This window comes from Motacilla alba, chromosome 6, assembly GCF_015832195.1.
Source record: "Motacilla alba alba isolate MOTALB_02 chromosome 6, Motacilla_alba_V1.0_pri, whole genome shotgun sequence".
NCBI classification, from domain to species: Eukaryota; Metazoa; Chordata; class Aves; order Passeriformes; family Motacillidae; genus Motacilla; species Motacilla alba.
Window position 1 is genome coordinate 35627683 of NC_052021.1, and position 15678 is coordinate 35643360.

Sequence of the window (15678 nt, forward strand, 5' to 3'; positions counted from 1 at the left end):
CCCATGCTGATAGAGTGATGTTTCTAGAGTGATTCATAGGACTACAAGTTCCTGAATGGGTAGGGAGGCCATATACTTAACCATTGCTTTTTATAATTTTGAGATTACTCTTCAGTAGGAAAACTCTCTATGGCTGAATTTTTATATCCAGTTAAATTTTTGTTGAGTTCTGCCAAAGAAAAATGTCTAAGAGAAGCAAGTAGTTTAAATAAAATGAAGATTTTACTGGTGGTGGAGTTTTCTGTTACAATTTGTCATAATTCTGATTATGTGATACCAATGAAACTGCATAATGTCAAATTATTAATTTTTGCTTCTATTAGGACTATATGAAACTTTAGAATATAATTTTGATGGTTTACATAAACAAACAAATTAACTCCTCCTTTATTACTTTTATAGAAACAAGAAGATGATTGGCAGAGAGTTGATTACCTGATGGAGTTTGCTGAATGTTTATATTGCAATCAGTTTCCCCTCAATGATGCTATTAAACCTCTGGAGTGGGCAGTAGATCTCCTCCTTTGTATGAAATTCCCTATGCAGTCCTCACAAGAGGAAGGTATGTAATGGATGTTTCTCCTTTAGAGCAATTTCTCAGCAGGAAACACAAGTGAGATTTTAAATTTGCAGCTTAGTTATCAAAAGGAATGGTACAAGCTTGCTTGTATTTTCTCGTGCACTTACTGTCATTTATTCAATGCAAAGTCAGTTTATCTGTGAATTCTGTGTTATGCTATGGAGAATTACCCTCAGTCTTTTGCTATGGTAAGACACTGTGCCCTCTGACACAGGGATTCCTGAGATGTGAGATGCTTCCAGAAAGCAGTGCTGGACAGTTTGCTTCGAGTCCTCAGGGAGGGACAGATGAAACTGAAGGATTAAAAACATGGTACAAGTAGCATTGCGTCACTTTAACAAGAACATCTTTAGCAGATAGATTTCCATTTTTCTTTTTTCCCCCTAAATATTTTCATTTTCAATTCAGAAATTTTAACTTTTAAATACATTTTTACAATGCTGTCACTGTGAGCATATGTTTGCTGTATTTTTTTAACAGAAAGCAATGCTTTACCAAAATTGTTGCCTACAGAAAATGCTAAGATGGACAATGGAGCAAATGGTACCATGCCCCAAATGAATTTGGAAGATTTGAGTAATATTAAACAACTGGAAGCTTTGTTTAGAGCACAGACATTAATGGCTATATTTTCTGGTCATGGATCTTCTTTTCATCAGCAGCACTGTTTGATGGCATATGCTTGTATCATCCGTATCTGGCAGGTGAGATTATTGTAACACAATACAACATATAATCTCATACAATGTGGGTAGTATATTTCACATTTCCTTGTGTAATTATGGTAGCAGATACTCATTTGGTGTTTTTCCTTGCCCTTAGAGTTTTCTGTTGTATGGTGCAGTTAGTGTATTTTCTCAGGTTTAAGGATTAAACAAGAAAATTGTTTCTCTTAGGCAAATGGAGAGGAGACACTAAAAGCAGTGGGCCATTGTTTCTCAGGAGACCATTCATATGTTTAGTGCAATAGGTTCTCAAATTTTGTATTTTTAATTTGTTAAGGAATCTCAGTAGTGGCAGAATACATACTGAAGACATTTCTGTCAGTTCTGAAGGTGAAATTCATGAAATTGAACCAAAAGGACTGTCATTTGACTGAAAGGGATTGTAGAGGCTGGCAGTGTTCACTGATTGATTTCTCTAATTACTTTTTCATAGTTAGAGCATTTCAAATCAATCAAATCTACTTCACTTCTCATAGACATGCTCAATTGAAATGTCTACTCAGAATCACAGCAATGATCATAGGAAAACAATTATATGTTAAGTAAAGTAAATATTTGGAGGGACTAAATATGTACTTGATAATAGTAATGCAACAAATCATTACAGGAACAGTCTCAGCTGGGACCTACCAAGTAGATTGGCAAGCTAAGGCTTGTGTATGATTTTACTCCAATTAGAAGTGAAAGGCTGCAACTTGTTACCACTTATTTGTGGTAATAATGAGCAAGAATTTAAAATAAAATAAAGGTCAGTTTAACATGTGATGTGAGACAGGAATTTGCAAAATAAAAATGGAATATTGATGGTTTCAAATTTACACAAGCATAATTTTTAATATCCAGCACTTGACTGTGCATCTTACTAGGGAAAAAAATCTACCTGAAGAGAATACTACTGTTTGAATAAGCTATTAAAACTAAAACTTAGAGTTGATGCTGCCATCAGTGCCAGTTGTAAGATAATGATAGTAATTCTAAGAATCATATTTATAGCTGAACAGTATTGTGAGAAAAGAAATAACCATGTGGTATTAAAGGAATTCAAGTACCACAGGATACCTTGTTTTGGCTTTACAAAGTTAAGCAGACCTGACTGCAGACATCGTCTTGAAAGCAGGCTCTTTAGTGCTAAGATTCCATAAATAACTCAGTAGAAGATCCTAAAATGTTCTCTGAAAAAATCAGCTGCCTCTGACTTTTTAAAGATGTATTACCTTTAATTTGAAATTTTATTTTGTTTTGAGTATCCAGAATTATTATTTGTTTCATATTTTGTATTCTACCCTTGATTCCTCCAACAAAACATATCAGTCTTCTCAAATTAATGTGGCTTTTGGTTTTGCTTTTTTGTTGTTGTTATTTGGTTGGTTTTGGTTTTGTTTGTTGTTAGGGGGGTTTTTGTTTCTTTTTAATTTTAGGTAAGATTAGAATCTGTGCTCCTGCTTCTACAGAGAAAGTTTTGATTAATTCTTTTGTCCGTTTAAATATTTAGAAATTTCTTTAATGTAATATTCAGTAGTAGCATTGTAAAAGACTGACCCAGAAAGAGTACAGAGTGACTCTGTTGTCTTGCAAATTACTTCCTTATAAAATTCATCCCTTCTAGAAAATAAAGCTAGTTAGACTAATGGTTTGAAAAAAAGAATTGCATTTGCAACCATATAGGTTAAAGAAAGGTAGCAATAGTATTTATCCCAGGGATGATCTTGTCTTTTGACTGATCTGCTGCTTAGTTGCATTGCCATGCTTGTACAAAAAATTCAAGCATCCAGTTATTTTACTGAAGAAAACTATTATGCAAGGCAGACTATGATATGTGACAATTGTTAATAGCTGTAAATATTGACTTGCAGTGGATAATAACTATTGCTGGAAAGTGAGATTATTATTGTTCTTAATATTGCAAATTTAAATTAATTAATTGTAATTATTTGATAATCTAGGTGTCATTCTCAGCATCAGGGATTATTACAAACGCATTCTCAAAGACTTCACAACCTGCAAGTCGTCAGAAAGTGCAGTCAAAAACTCCTAAAAAAGACAAGGACAAAAAGAAAGATAAACAAGTAAGACCCACTTTTCTGGGGAATTAAAACAACCCTCTCTTTCTTAGTGATGTTTCCCTCATCATTTGGTGAATAGTTCAGATGCTTTACTGTACCAACTCTCAAACCCTGGGAAGAATTTCTCTGTGAATCTGTGGATCATTCCTTCACTCTTGATCACAGTCTGGACAGATCGTGAATTTACAAATGCTTTATCTTTTGTTTGTTGCCTTGGTCAAGATGCTGCTCTTTTGTAAAACTCACAGTGTAGAGATCCAAAAACCACCCCAAATCTGACAAAACTTCAAAGGACATTAAGCAAATGTGTTCAATTTTTTTAGCTGAATATTTAATACCAATAGGATTGTTAATTTGATCTCATAAGTGTTCTTGTTTTTATTATAGTTTGAAGTTACTGTTTCAAAGGAGAAACCTAAAGGGAAAGAATCAGTTGATAACTTACCAGCAAATGTGGAAGAATGGGCCCAGTATGACTGTCCCAGTGAAATCAGAGATACTTTTAAACAGAATACAAATAGTTATGGTATTCACTGGGATAATTTCCCAAAACCTGTAAGTATGCTCCTCAAAAATCTCGAGCATTTACTATTTAGGAGAAAATCAGTACCAGAAAATGGTTTTATTTCAGTTTTTCTGTCTGTGTGTTTTCAGACAGCTGTCCCAGATACATTTGTATTGTAGTATTCATTAATACTTTGAGGTATTAGTCATCTGCGTGCTGAAATGAAGCTGACTTAGAGAAGACATTTACCAGCTTTCTGTGTACCTTGTTGCTCTTTCAGTTAGAAGGTTTCTTTATGTCTTTTTTCAAGTTTATTTTGGAACTGAAGATGTAATTATTAATATAAAATTTATTTTCTACAAAATTATGTTTATACTGACTGAACTTTAAAATTTTTCTTTTCAGACTTGCACTTTGTATTTTATGGACCTTTTATCAAAAGAGCTACAAAACATTTTTTGCCCCCACTTGATTCTTCCAGTCTTTCAGCTAGCTGAAGTTATTGCTAGTGAAGTGCTGGAATGTAGAAGTCTGTCTGATCTCTATCACCTTCGGTTTGTATCCTTTGTTTATTTTAAATAAAAGAGAAACTGAATGGAGTGGATCATCCATTAATATCTCACCAAGTAGTAACAAGAATTTTTTGTGACTTACTGTTTTATATTTGTATTGGATTTTTATTTATTTCCTTTCTTTTTTTAATGCATTTTAATTGAATTTTGGTGAATAGGTTTGTGGAATTAAAGGCACTAAATTTATTTGTTACAAAAAATGATCTCCCATGTGGAAAGCTATATGAGATTATGAAGCCATGCCACTTTCATGTGAAAAATATTTGAAATGCCTTATTGTCATCTAACTGAAAAAAGCAAAGTCAAAAAAAATTCTATGAAAGTCTTATCTATTAAGTATTCAAAAGGCAGACTCCCTATTTGCATCAAAAATAAATTCGCCATAAGGGCACAAAGAAGTTGCCCTGGTAAGTGCATTTTTAGAGAGATTTGTCTTTGTGACCAAAATTATTTTATTTTTATGGGTGATAACCCCTAAAAGTTGTGATTTAAAAGTATTTCATTCGCATGTAATTGAAAATTCTTGCTGTTTTAGTTAAAGCATTTTATCATGCTTTTTTGATAGGTATTAAATAATGCTTGCTTAGTAAGTAATGGTCATAAGCAATAATTGTTTGCTTATTTTTTGATGGTTTGTGAAATATCACACAATGAATCTTTAAAATGCCTGAAACTGATCCCACCACGCAGAGCAGATACTCGGTAAAGGGACTTTCTGGTAGGAAATTATTTTCGGCCAAGATTTGCCAGACAATTTTTTTTTTTTTTTTTGTTGATTCCTCAAGACTTGTGTTTTTTTCGTGGTATTTTATATATATATCTATGACCTGAGGTCTATATATTATTAGACAGATGTAGGAATATATTACTCTTTAACCAGGACAGAAAAGCAGGGTAGCACATACACATGGAGGGGCAGGGTGGAGGTGGTTGCATGCTATTGTGAAATCATATAAATATTTTCAGACTTTTAGTACATAATTTTTGCCATTAAGTTGGAGTGATACAAGTTTGATGGACTAGACTGGGGCTACTGGTGGATGTCCCATCCCTGGAAGTGTTCAAGGTCAGATTGGATGCAAGGGCATCTTTCACAAAGACCATCTAAAGATAAGATATCTTTAGAAGTTCCTTCCTGCCCAAACCATTCTTTGATTCTGTGACCTCTGTCCATGGGTAATTTTCCCTGCTTTTATTTACAATCTTTGTTATTGCCAGCATTATTCAAGACAAGAGAAGGTAGAATTGACAAATGGGGAATATGTGCTATGTATATATAATGTGCTTATATGAAGCATATGAAGGATTCAGATTGTATATTAAACATTTCTTCTTTTTATTTGTAGAATTGCTGTAATATGCTCAGATTTAAAGCTGGGTCAGGCATCTGTGTATCATGAGAAAGCTGCTGGAGATGTATACATTAGTGAATTAGAACAAGCAATGTATGTATTATTTTCACTGCTGAGGCAGTATTTATATGGGACTGTTTTCCCTACAGTTGATAAGTGTTGTTGGGGGAAAATAGTAAAAGAAACTATCTCAGAACACACCTTTGCTATATTAGCTGTGCCCTAAAATTCTGTGCATGTTTGGTTAGTGTTTATTTACAGAGTAGTGTATGGTAAAGATTCCTAACACACTAACACATTTTGTTATGAAATTATTTTACAAATATACTTGAGTTTACTTTTTCATTTTTGTGATTTAGGTGTAGGCAAGAGATTGCACTGAAAAAAGAAAAAAATGTAGGCATGAAGACAGAAGAAAGAAAAGTACTATTTGAAAATGCTCAGCTTAATAGTAGTAGGAATGAGAATATCCTTACTTCAAATGAAAAGGTTTTTATTTCTGCTTCAGTTTCTATACTAAGTTACTCTTTCCCTTTTTTAATGCATTTACTAGTTTGTTTTTAGATAATACTTGAGAAATACATGAACACAAAAATAATTAAAAATGCATGCTACCTAAATTGTGCTAGCAATCATCTGAAGCTGAGGTTTGCCTGGCATATTATTTATATCGAGGAGAAACAAGATTGGAATCTTTATTCATACAAAGTAAAACTACTTTCCTACAAATGGATTTGGTGACTAATGCAAATGGATTTAAAAGACTGAGAAACAAAAAAGATACTGTATTCACTCTTGGTCATGTTTTTTCTCTTCTTTCTCCATTACATCAGCATGTACTGTTTTGCTTCTGCTTACATATCGTTTTAAGGGCATGCAAGTATTTCAGCTCTGTATTTCTCATCTCTTTTTTAGGAAGGTAATTGCCTTACTGATTTCTTTAATGCTTACCTCCACTTTGCTGTTTATTGTGGCAATGCAGTCTGGATTATCATTACACTATTTTGCTCTCTTGGAATATTTTTTCCATACTTGTGCATTGTTTTTCTAATTACTAATGCCTCTCAATTCACCTCTTTTAGCTCTTGTAAATAGTATTCTTCTTTTAGTTTTAGTTATTACAAAAGTCAACTTTGTGACATCAGCATATCTGAAGTAGTTAATCTGTCATACAGTTAGTTTAAATGTCATACAGTTAGTTTAAATAGTATCAACTTCCTAGTGCAATGCCTTTTGAGGATTGTAAAATTCAAGTCTCATAAATTACCTGTTGTTATTGTAATATAATGTTAAATTTTAAGTTAGAAAATACAAATACAGCTGATGTGTGGGATATCACAGTTAACAACTTGTATTCTGTCTAGGTTTTTTGACATTTATGAAGATGTAATACTTCTTCATTTTTTTCAGGGTTTTGAGGTAAATGCAGTAACAGGAAAAGGACTGAGTGCACTTTCTTTCCCTCACTTGTGGATTGAAAAAGCTGAAGTACTAATTCAGCTAGGCTTGTATCAACCAGCAAGGCTTCTGCTTTCAGAGGCCCATGCTGCAACTCAGGTACAATACAAATTAAATAGAAAAAGAAACACTAATAACATGTGTAGGGAAAATGCAGTTATTCATCAGAATAATAATAATCAAACTGCAAAGCCAAGCCTTCTCCCACCACCCCAAACCAATTTCTTATTACATTTCAAAATATATAATATGTACATTCAAATATATGGCATTTCAGTCCAACTTTATGGGAGTTGTCTGAAGGTTATATAAATTTCTGAAGTAGTGTCAGCATCTCTGTCTGCTTTGCAGTAGCCTTGGAAGATATAGGTATATTTCAACCTTGTTTGTTTAAATAGGTGGGAAAAGTTCAAGGTTTGTTCTGAAGAGAGAGAGAGCATTTAGCCCCAACTCTCAATATTTTGATCATTTGAAAGTCTGATTATTTAATCTTTAGCTTCATTATGGATTTACTATAATGTGTATCAGACACTGACAAACATTAGCAGATATATACATACTAAATATTAGCAGAAAAATAGTTTATTTGACTGGTGAAATAGAAGGTACAGGAACAGAAAGAAATATGAAGTAGATGTACCATCAAGAATAACTAAGAAATTCAGCAGATACTTGGGGGAATAGCATTCACTTTTTATGTGTTTAAGGTTAATATAAAATGTGGACAGACAAAAATACGAAAAGCAGTAGTGAATTTTTAGTATATAGATCACATCTCTCTCTCTCTAGGAATTGAGGGCCCTATCTGATATGTCAAGGTGCTTGTACTTACTTGCTGTGTTGGCTAACCTGGAAAGAAACCACATACAAGCTAAAGCATTCCTTGAGAAAGCACAGCTTCTGGGAGGAGATGAACAATTTTGGTATAACAGTACTCTTAGTCTAACGGAAGCAATTCTAGAGGAAGAGGGGGAAGGAAAACAGAGCATGGTAAGGAAATTTTTTGTGTTTGGAGATTGTGGTTTGGGTTTTTTTTCAGCAGTGGTCTCTCTCAGTGAAATAGTACAGCCTTTACATTTCAGTGAAAGCAAAATGAGGTGTTAAATGTAGTTAATGTTGTTTTCTCCGAGCATTTAACAGACATTAATTACAGATTCCAGACAGATGCAGGACACTCGGAGTGAGATTATACCCACAGAAGTTTAAGATGTTTTTGTGATAAGCTGTATGTTCTCCTATTGGAATAAAAGCAGTTATAATCTAGTATGTATGACTAAACCCCCAGAGATCTGATTCTCTTAATTAGAATTCTTTTGTATTCAGACAGTTCTGTTACCACTGGTGTATTTATTTTTCGTATTCTATAAAAATCAAACCTTTCAGTATTATTTTCTATTATGCTTTTCCTTCACCAAGTATTTAAAATAGTTTTACAAATATTATTTCTAGATTCTGGAAGATACTTCTGTAACGCTTTTTTTTTTTTTTTTTTTTACTAAAACCCTATAACATCAAAATATCCATTTACTGTTACACCCTTAACTTTCATGAGTTTCAGCATAAATAGTCTTATGTCTGTGATGATCTAACCTGTCTTGATAAACTGTTCAAGGCTGTGTCATGTAGAGGGATTATTTTGATTTTCACTAAACTCCTATTTACTGTCTTCTGCTATGTACCTCCAAGATGAATCTGGCTCCATCTTCTCTCCTTGTATGTATGTGCAGCATTCATGTAATCATCAGAGTATCTAAGTATGATCATAACACAGAGATGAGGACACAGTCTTAAGCTGTGCCAAGGGCAATATAGGCTGGTTATTAGGAAAAGGTTTTTTATTGAAAGAGCAATCAAGTTCTGGAATGGCTGCCCGGGGAGGTGGTGGAGTCACCATCCCTGGATGTGTTTAAAAAAAAGCCTGGATGTGGCACTGGGTGCCAGGGTTGAGCTGAGGTGTTGGGGCTGGGTTGGATTCGATGATTTTGAAGGTCTCTTCCAAGCCAGTGATTCTGGGATTCTGTAACTCAAACTTTCTAGACTTATTCACAGTTATCAAGAGCCAGCCATCTTGGGGATAACTAACATGTTCTGTACAAAATTTAAGTTTTCTAAATGAATGTTTATTATTATTTGTAGACATTTAAAATAGAATTATGAAAATTCTGGTGTTGCCTGCAGGCTTGTGAGATATTGGAACATACTGTAAGTGTGCTTCGATCTACTTTATTGAAGAGACCTAGCAGGCAATCAGAATTGGGTTTTATGATTGCATCCCTTGAAGCCAGGTAGGCTGTATTTTCTCTAAACTATGCCCAGCTTCTAAAATGCAGCTACATGGCAAATATATGTACTTTTTACAATGCTGCCTTATTTTAGTATGGCAAATTCTGTGGATTCTCAGATATTTTTGTTCCAAGTAATTTATGTTGCGGTTTGGTTTTTTAAAGTTTAAATTTCTTTCCAAATTTCTGTATTTCCTTCTCAAATGCTTGCATGTAGCCCTACTACCTGTTATGTTGGTAAACTAGACACCACAACCTATTGTGCATAGCTTGCAGTACAGGTTACCTAAAGGTGCAATGTATATTTGCCCGTGCAGAGGTATCTGCTAGAACACTCCCACAGCACTGCTGCAGTCTACAGTATTGACTTCTGTTCTCAACATGAACCAAGAAGCCTGTCATGGTGAAACTAAACAATAATTTCAGTTCCACTGAAACCCAAGCACAGAGACCTTATAGTGTGTTGGTGAAAGAAGAGAAGTGTGCAACACTTACAGTCCTGTCTTTCCATAATTGGGAAGCTTTTCTACTAGAAAAAGAAGACTGTTATGAGTCTTCTCAGTTCATCTGCTCTTAGAAGACTGATGTGGAATAAGATGGAATAATTAGATACATGGAACAAGTGATACCTCTTCTCTAATCTCAAAATATAATATTTGGATTTTTTCAGAATTACTATAATTTGTAAAACACACAATTGTGATGCTTTTTGTAGACTTCTTAGAATTTAAAGGAAGGCAGAGAGAAATGTGTTTGTTCTCAAAAATAACCTGTGCTTTCTGACTACTATCTTGTATTTCATTTTTCTTTCTAGAAAAACACTCATTCAGATACATTTTGCTCAGGATCAAATGACAATTGATGCCAATTCTGCTCAGTTGCCACACATTCTACAGGAATCCTACAATAAATTAGTTCAAGTTGAAAAGGACTTTCTTCATCATGGGCATAAAAACTACAGTGCTGAAATATTGCTGGAATGTGCAAATATTTGTAGGTAAGGCTATACCTCTACCAAAAAATTTTATCTAGGTTAAACTAGTCCATGAAGTGTGTTGTTTACTTTTTATAGTCTAATTAAGATGGAAAAGAGCTGCTAACATAGTTAGGTTTTATATATTGGTGCTAGATGTCTGTTTGCATTCCTCATGTGTTCTGTATTCAGAGCCGTACTGTAGAATCAAAAATTGTTTTCACTGAAGGCAGAGTTCTCTTTTGTTCTCTTTTGAGGTGAAAACAAAGTGTTAGGGTTTCTTAAGTCAGATTTTTGACTTCCCATTTGTGAACATATTTTAGCAGCCACAGCAATCATTATCTATATTTACAGACTTTTACAATTCTTACTGTTGAAATGTTTGTCCTGGATTGCCAAGCAAATTGTATTCTATTTGCCATCTGTATGGCAGTTGTCTTCTGGTGAGTGGGCAGTTTTCCTTATCTCTTCCACACCCAATCCTCCCTTTGGGAGACACCTGCTGATAAGAGGCTATTGAATGTCACTGCATGACTGATAAGAACTACAGCATCCCATTGGGAGATGCTCTGCCCAGAGGGAGGAGCCAGGCATTTACCCAGATATAATCTGGAGGTTCTGGAACACCAGCACAGCTTCTCCACTGGATTTCCCAGAGGAACAGCTGCCTCTGCCACTGGATCTCCACAGGAAGACTACACCTTTCTACAGGATCCCAGCTCCAGCAGAACCACACCTGGCACTCCAGGAGGGCTGCAGCCACAATTCCAATTGGACTGCTACCAGCACCCTGACCCACAGGGTGCCAGACTGTGTTCTGACTCCGTCAGTGTTGTTTTAGTTTACTGCATTGTTTATTTTATCTTTTTATTTTCTTTCCTAGTAAAGAACTGTTATTTCTGCTCCCATTTTTTTTTGCCTGAAACCCCCTTAATTTAAAATGTATAGCAGTTCGGGGGGAGGGGATTTACATTTTCCATTTCAGGGGAGGCTCCTGCCTTCCTTAGGAGACACCTGTCTTTCAAAACCAAGACAATGTTTTTCTAGAAACTGCTGCAATAGTAAAAGTGCATAACATGGTATGCTGGAATCCCAGCTGTTTGCAAGGCACCCCTTAAAACAACAGAGATATGTTTTGTACCTGGTATACTGCCATTGTGTTCTTGCTAAAAACATACTCTAGAATAATATCTGCCTTTCTTCTCTTTGAGTCTTGGCATCTTCTTGCATCGCAGCCATACAGTTCTAAGAGCAAGACCTTGGAAAAATGACTTGTAAGGGTTCACTTATCCTATTTGTACATTTCAACACGCACAAATTTAATCTTTTTTATCTATTATTAATCTATTTGATCTATTAATTAATAGATTCATTATTTTATTATATGTGTTCAACAGTGTTGATACCGTAAAAATAGGCACTTTCTTACGGTAGTTCTTTTGAGTTTATGGTTGTTTTGTTTTGTCTTTTTCAGGATGACTGCCAAGCAGGAAAGGAACAAAAGAAACAAACATAGTCACTATCTAGATGCTTATAGCTTAGCTCAGAGAGCAGTATCCCAAACAGAGGAAGTATTTCATGATGTTTGTAGTTTATTTGCATTTAATGAGGTATTGACTTTTTTTTACCTTAATAGTGGAAAGGAAACCTAGTTTAGTTGTAATATTTATTCATTCTTGGATAATCTCATTTGTGGCTTCAAGGATTTATCTTCTTGTAATGATAAACGTTCTTTGTATATGGAAGGAAAAATTGCATGCCAAAAGAATTTACAGTTGAAAAAGGTATGAAGAGAGGACTTGTTTGGTCTTTGTCAAGTTTATTTAATTCTGGCATTTATCTAATATCTACAAAAGAAAAAAGTATAAACTTGGAGATATTCTTAATTCACTGAATACCTTGAAAGTTTAAAATTCCTCAAAATGTGTTTCTTCTCAGGAAAAACAAAAAGTCTTCACAAAACACTATAAATAAAGAATGTCTGTCTTCAAAATAGTGTATTTTGGGTAATGAAGGCCTGCAGCCTATTTTGCTAGTATGCATGTAGTATTATTAGATATTACATATTTGTACCAGATACATAAAACATGAAAAGCAAAAACCCAGCTGCTCTTACTCTATGGAGCTGCTTTGATTGGCTTGTAATATATTTGACATCACTGAAGTTTTTCTTTTAAATTACTTAAATATCTTCGTTGCAATATTTCTGCTCTATCAAGGTGGTGATGCTAAAATGCTTGTTTCTTCAGTTAAAATAAATACAACTTTCTAACTTCTTATGAGGTTAATTTGCAAAAATACTTGAAATTAAAATTGTATTTTATTTTGTATTTCAGAGTAAAAATATTAGTATCCCATTAATGAGACAACTAGCCCTTAGAAAAATAAATCTTGTGGAAATTCTTTTGGATATTTTTCATCTTGTCATTACTGAGAAAAAGCCTAAGAATGTGGGAGAAGCAACATTTCATGAATTTATGGAGGAAATCATCATTGAAGGTGATGCAATAGAACAGGTAATACAAAATATTCAGTCTTATGATTTGCATAAAAGGTATAACAAGGTTTTCCATAGCACAACTTCTTTCGCTACTGAGGAAGTGGGTTCCCAGAGCAGTCATGTAGTTTTGTAACAACGGGGGTTAAGTGTGTGGTTTTAGTCTTGGGGATGGTTTGCTGGCCTCCTTCCCCTTATGCCACGTTTTCCTTGGCACTGGTTGAACTTTGCTTATGGATGTCACATTGAACTTTTTTTCTTAATCAGTTGTTAATGAATTCACACATCTATTACAGACAGCTCATTTGTAGTTGAAAGTATAATCACATTTAACATATGAATTTTTATGTAAATGTATATATGTGTTACATTTTTAAAAAATACATTCTTCTGTCTGTGTGGGGATATATGAGCAAATAAATATAAATATGTATTTTACCAGGATTGGAAGTACATGAAACGCACCATGGCTCATATTACACTGGCTCAGTTAGCAAACATACAGAATCTTTGCAAAGGCTGTCCCAACATCAAATCCAAATGCCTGTATCTAACTGGAAAAACCCTTCATTTACTTGCCATCAATGTAGATCCCATATATTCAGAGATTTACTGGAAGCCAAATGTTATGGTATGCATTCTTTTCTTCAGTTCTTTTTCTGTGTAAAGTTTATCTGCTCTAATAGTTTTTCTATATACATGTGTATAAAAGATGTTCTTTGTGTAGAGCTAGGTTTCATATACTGCATGCAAGCCATAATAAAAATGGATGGCAAAATGAGTAATTTCAAAAACATGCTTCTGCCTGCATGCTATCCTCATGTAGCGAATTTTTGATTTGTTTGTGAGGTATAGTAATTGCAACATTTTCAGAAGAGAGATAGAAAAATTCCTCACATGCCTAAAGGGTGAGTGAGGTACAGTCTGTGAATCCATGTGATCAAGTATTGATTTCTAGGTTAAAAACTTGGGTCTGCAAGTTCCTTCTGTGTTGCAGTAAGAACTTCTGTAAAGAATCCTTGTAAAAAAAGGAGAATTGATGGAGCCATTATAAATAAAGTGATGAATTAAAGTTTTCAGAAGAAATGAGTGGAGGACAAATATGAGAAAGTCAAACTCTCAGAAGTTGTATGGGGGGGCTTTTTTAGTTTAATGTTGGTCATATTGCCTTCATAACATACTAAGAATTTTTGATGGTTGATAGTATTACTAAATCTCTCACCATGAAGGAATTAGGATAGTGATTTCTTTTAAGATTAATTCCATTTCCACATAAGCATTCATAAAAGAAATGAAGCCTGCCTTACTTAATGGAGTGATTAATTGTTCATTTTTTTAAACTGTGATGGGTAGGAAGATGCTATATCAGACACCAGAAAATCTTCGCTGACTTCAGCAGAATGCAGTGAACAGGACATGACAGAGAGTGGTTTATCAACTAATAAATGTCATAATGATAAGTACAGGAGGAAGATACAGGAATTAAAGGTATATTACTTTATGAGCTTGCATTAGAATTTGAGTGGTTTTTTTAATGGAATAATACTCGAATTATCCGTTCTGTTTAAACTGATAATGGAAATGTTGTAACAAAAACTTGATCTTAAAAAAGAAAAAAATCTACAAAACACCTTCCAACAAACAGCTTTCCATCACTCTGTGCTGTGTAGCTCAGTCCTGCTCCTCAGTAGATTGTGTGGGAGCTCCTGAATGAGCTTACCCAGCTGCTCTCAGAAAGAAATAATTTCTCCTTCAGTGGTTTCCCACTGTTTGAGCATGTAGCAACCAGGACTAGATGAACAGGCAGTTTCTTTCTGCCTCACAGATATGACATTTTAAGGAACCAAAACATTTTACAGACTGGGAACAAAGAAAGAAATTACTTCAATCACAAAACATTTGTGAAATTCAGTGAGCTGTTCTCTGTTAATTACTGCTGTTGAAAGCACACTAGGAATTGGGGATGTACAGTTTGTGTTACTAGTAAAATCAATAAATACCTGAGGTAAGAGATTTGTGGGTTAATTTGGACTAAATATGTTAACTGTCCACAGAAACAATTGTATTGATCCTTGGTTCTGAACTGCTCATATTGCCTGGAATTTAAAGTCTGTTCTGCTGAGTACACATTTTATATTAAAAGAAATTTCTTTGTTAGACCAAATATTTTTTAATGTTGTAAAACAAATGTTGGTGTCTGCTAAAAAATTAATCAGTATTTGCATATTTTGATCATACATTAAGTGCCTTAAAAAGAAAATTCATTCAAATTGCTCATTAAAAAGCAATATTTATCTTCTCTAACATGCTGTAATTGGTGTATGTACAGCAAATACTTAATATTAGCCAATTTTAATATAAAGTTTTTTGTCATCTAGACGCAACAAAGGATGGCTCAAAAGTATCTTTCTCAATCCAATGAGGCTTTGCTACAGTCTCTGGCTATTGCATTCAGTCATAATGTTACTGATGTACTGGCTCTTGCTAGTTTGGAAATGGCTGAATGCTTTCGACAGTTTGATCCAATTTCAACTAGCCAGTTTTTGGCACTTCATCAGGTGAGGCAACTAATGTTTGTGCTGCTTTTCGGGTGGAGGATGTTTGAAGTTGCAGAAATGAAACTGTATTTGCATAGTCTGAAAATTGGCCATAGAGCACACATGTAGGGTTC

At 34.3% G+C, this 15678-nt stretch overlaps 1 protein-coding gene across 1 annotated transcript in view; it reads left to right on the forward strand.

The window, feature by feature from the left end:
- The window catches only part of CFAP46 (cilia and flagella associated protein 46), a 68064-nt gene that overhangs the window by 35646 nt on the left and 16740 nt on the right, over positions 1 to 15678 (forward strand). The window contains exons 28-43 of the mRNA XM_038141536.1: positions 403 to 562; positions 1061 to 1284; positions 3249 to 3371; positions 3756 to 3923; positions 4279 to 4427; positions 5792 to 5890; positions 6157 to 6286; positions 7208 to 7354; positions 8045 to 8245; positions 9434 to 9540; positions 10352 to 10534; positions 11985 to 12120; positions 12847 to 13026; positions 13450 to 13638; positions 14361 to 14495; positions 15386 to 15565. Coding sequence (XP_037997464.1) covers positions 403 to 562; positions 1061 to 1284; positions 3249 to 3371; positions 3756 to 3923; positions 4279 to 4427; positions 5792 to 5890; positions 6157 to 6286; positions 7208 to 7354; positions 8045 to 8245; positions 9434 to 9540; positions 10352 to 10534; positions 11985 to 12120; positions 12847 to 13026; positions 13450 to 13638; positions 14361 to 14495; positions 15386 to 15565 — 2511 coding nt within the window. The remainder of the gene's footprint in view (positions 1 to 402; positions 563 to 1060; positions 1285 to 3248; positions 3372 to 3755; positions 3924 to 4278; positions 4428 to 5791; positions 5891 to 6156; positions 6287 to 7207; positions 7355 to 8044; positions 8246 to 9433; positions 9541 to 10351; positions 10535 to 11984; positions 12121 to 12846; positions 13027 to 13449; positions 13639 to 14360; positions 14496 to 15385; positions 15566 to 15678) is intronic.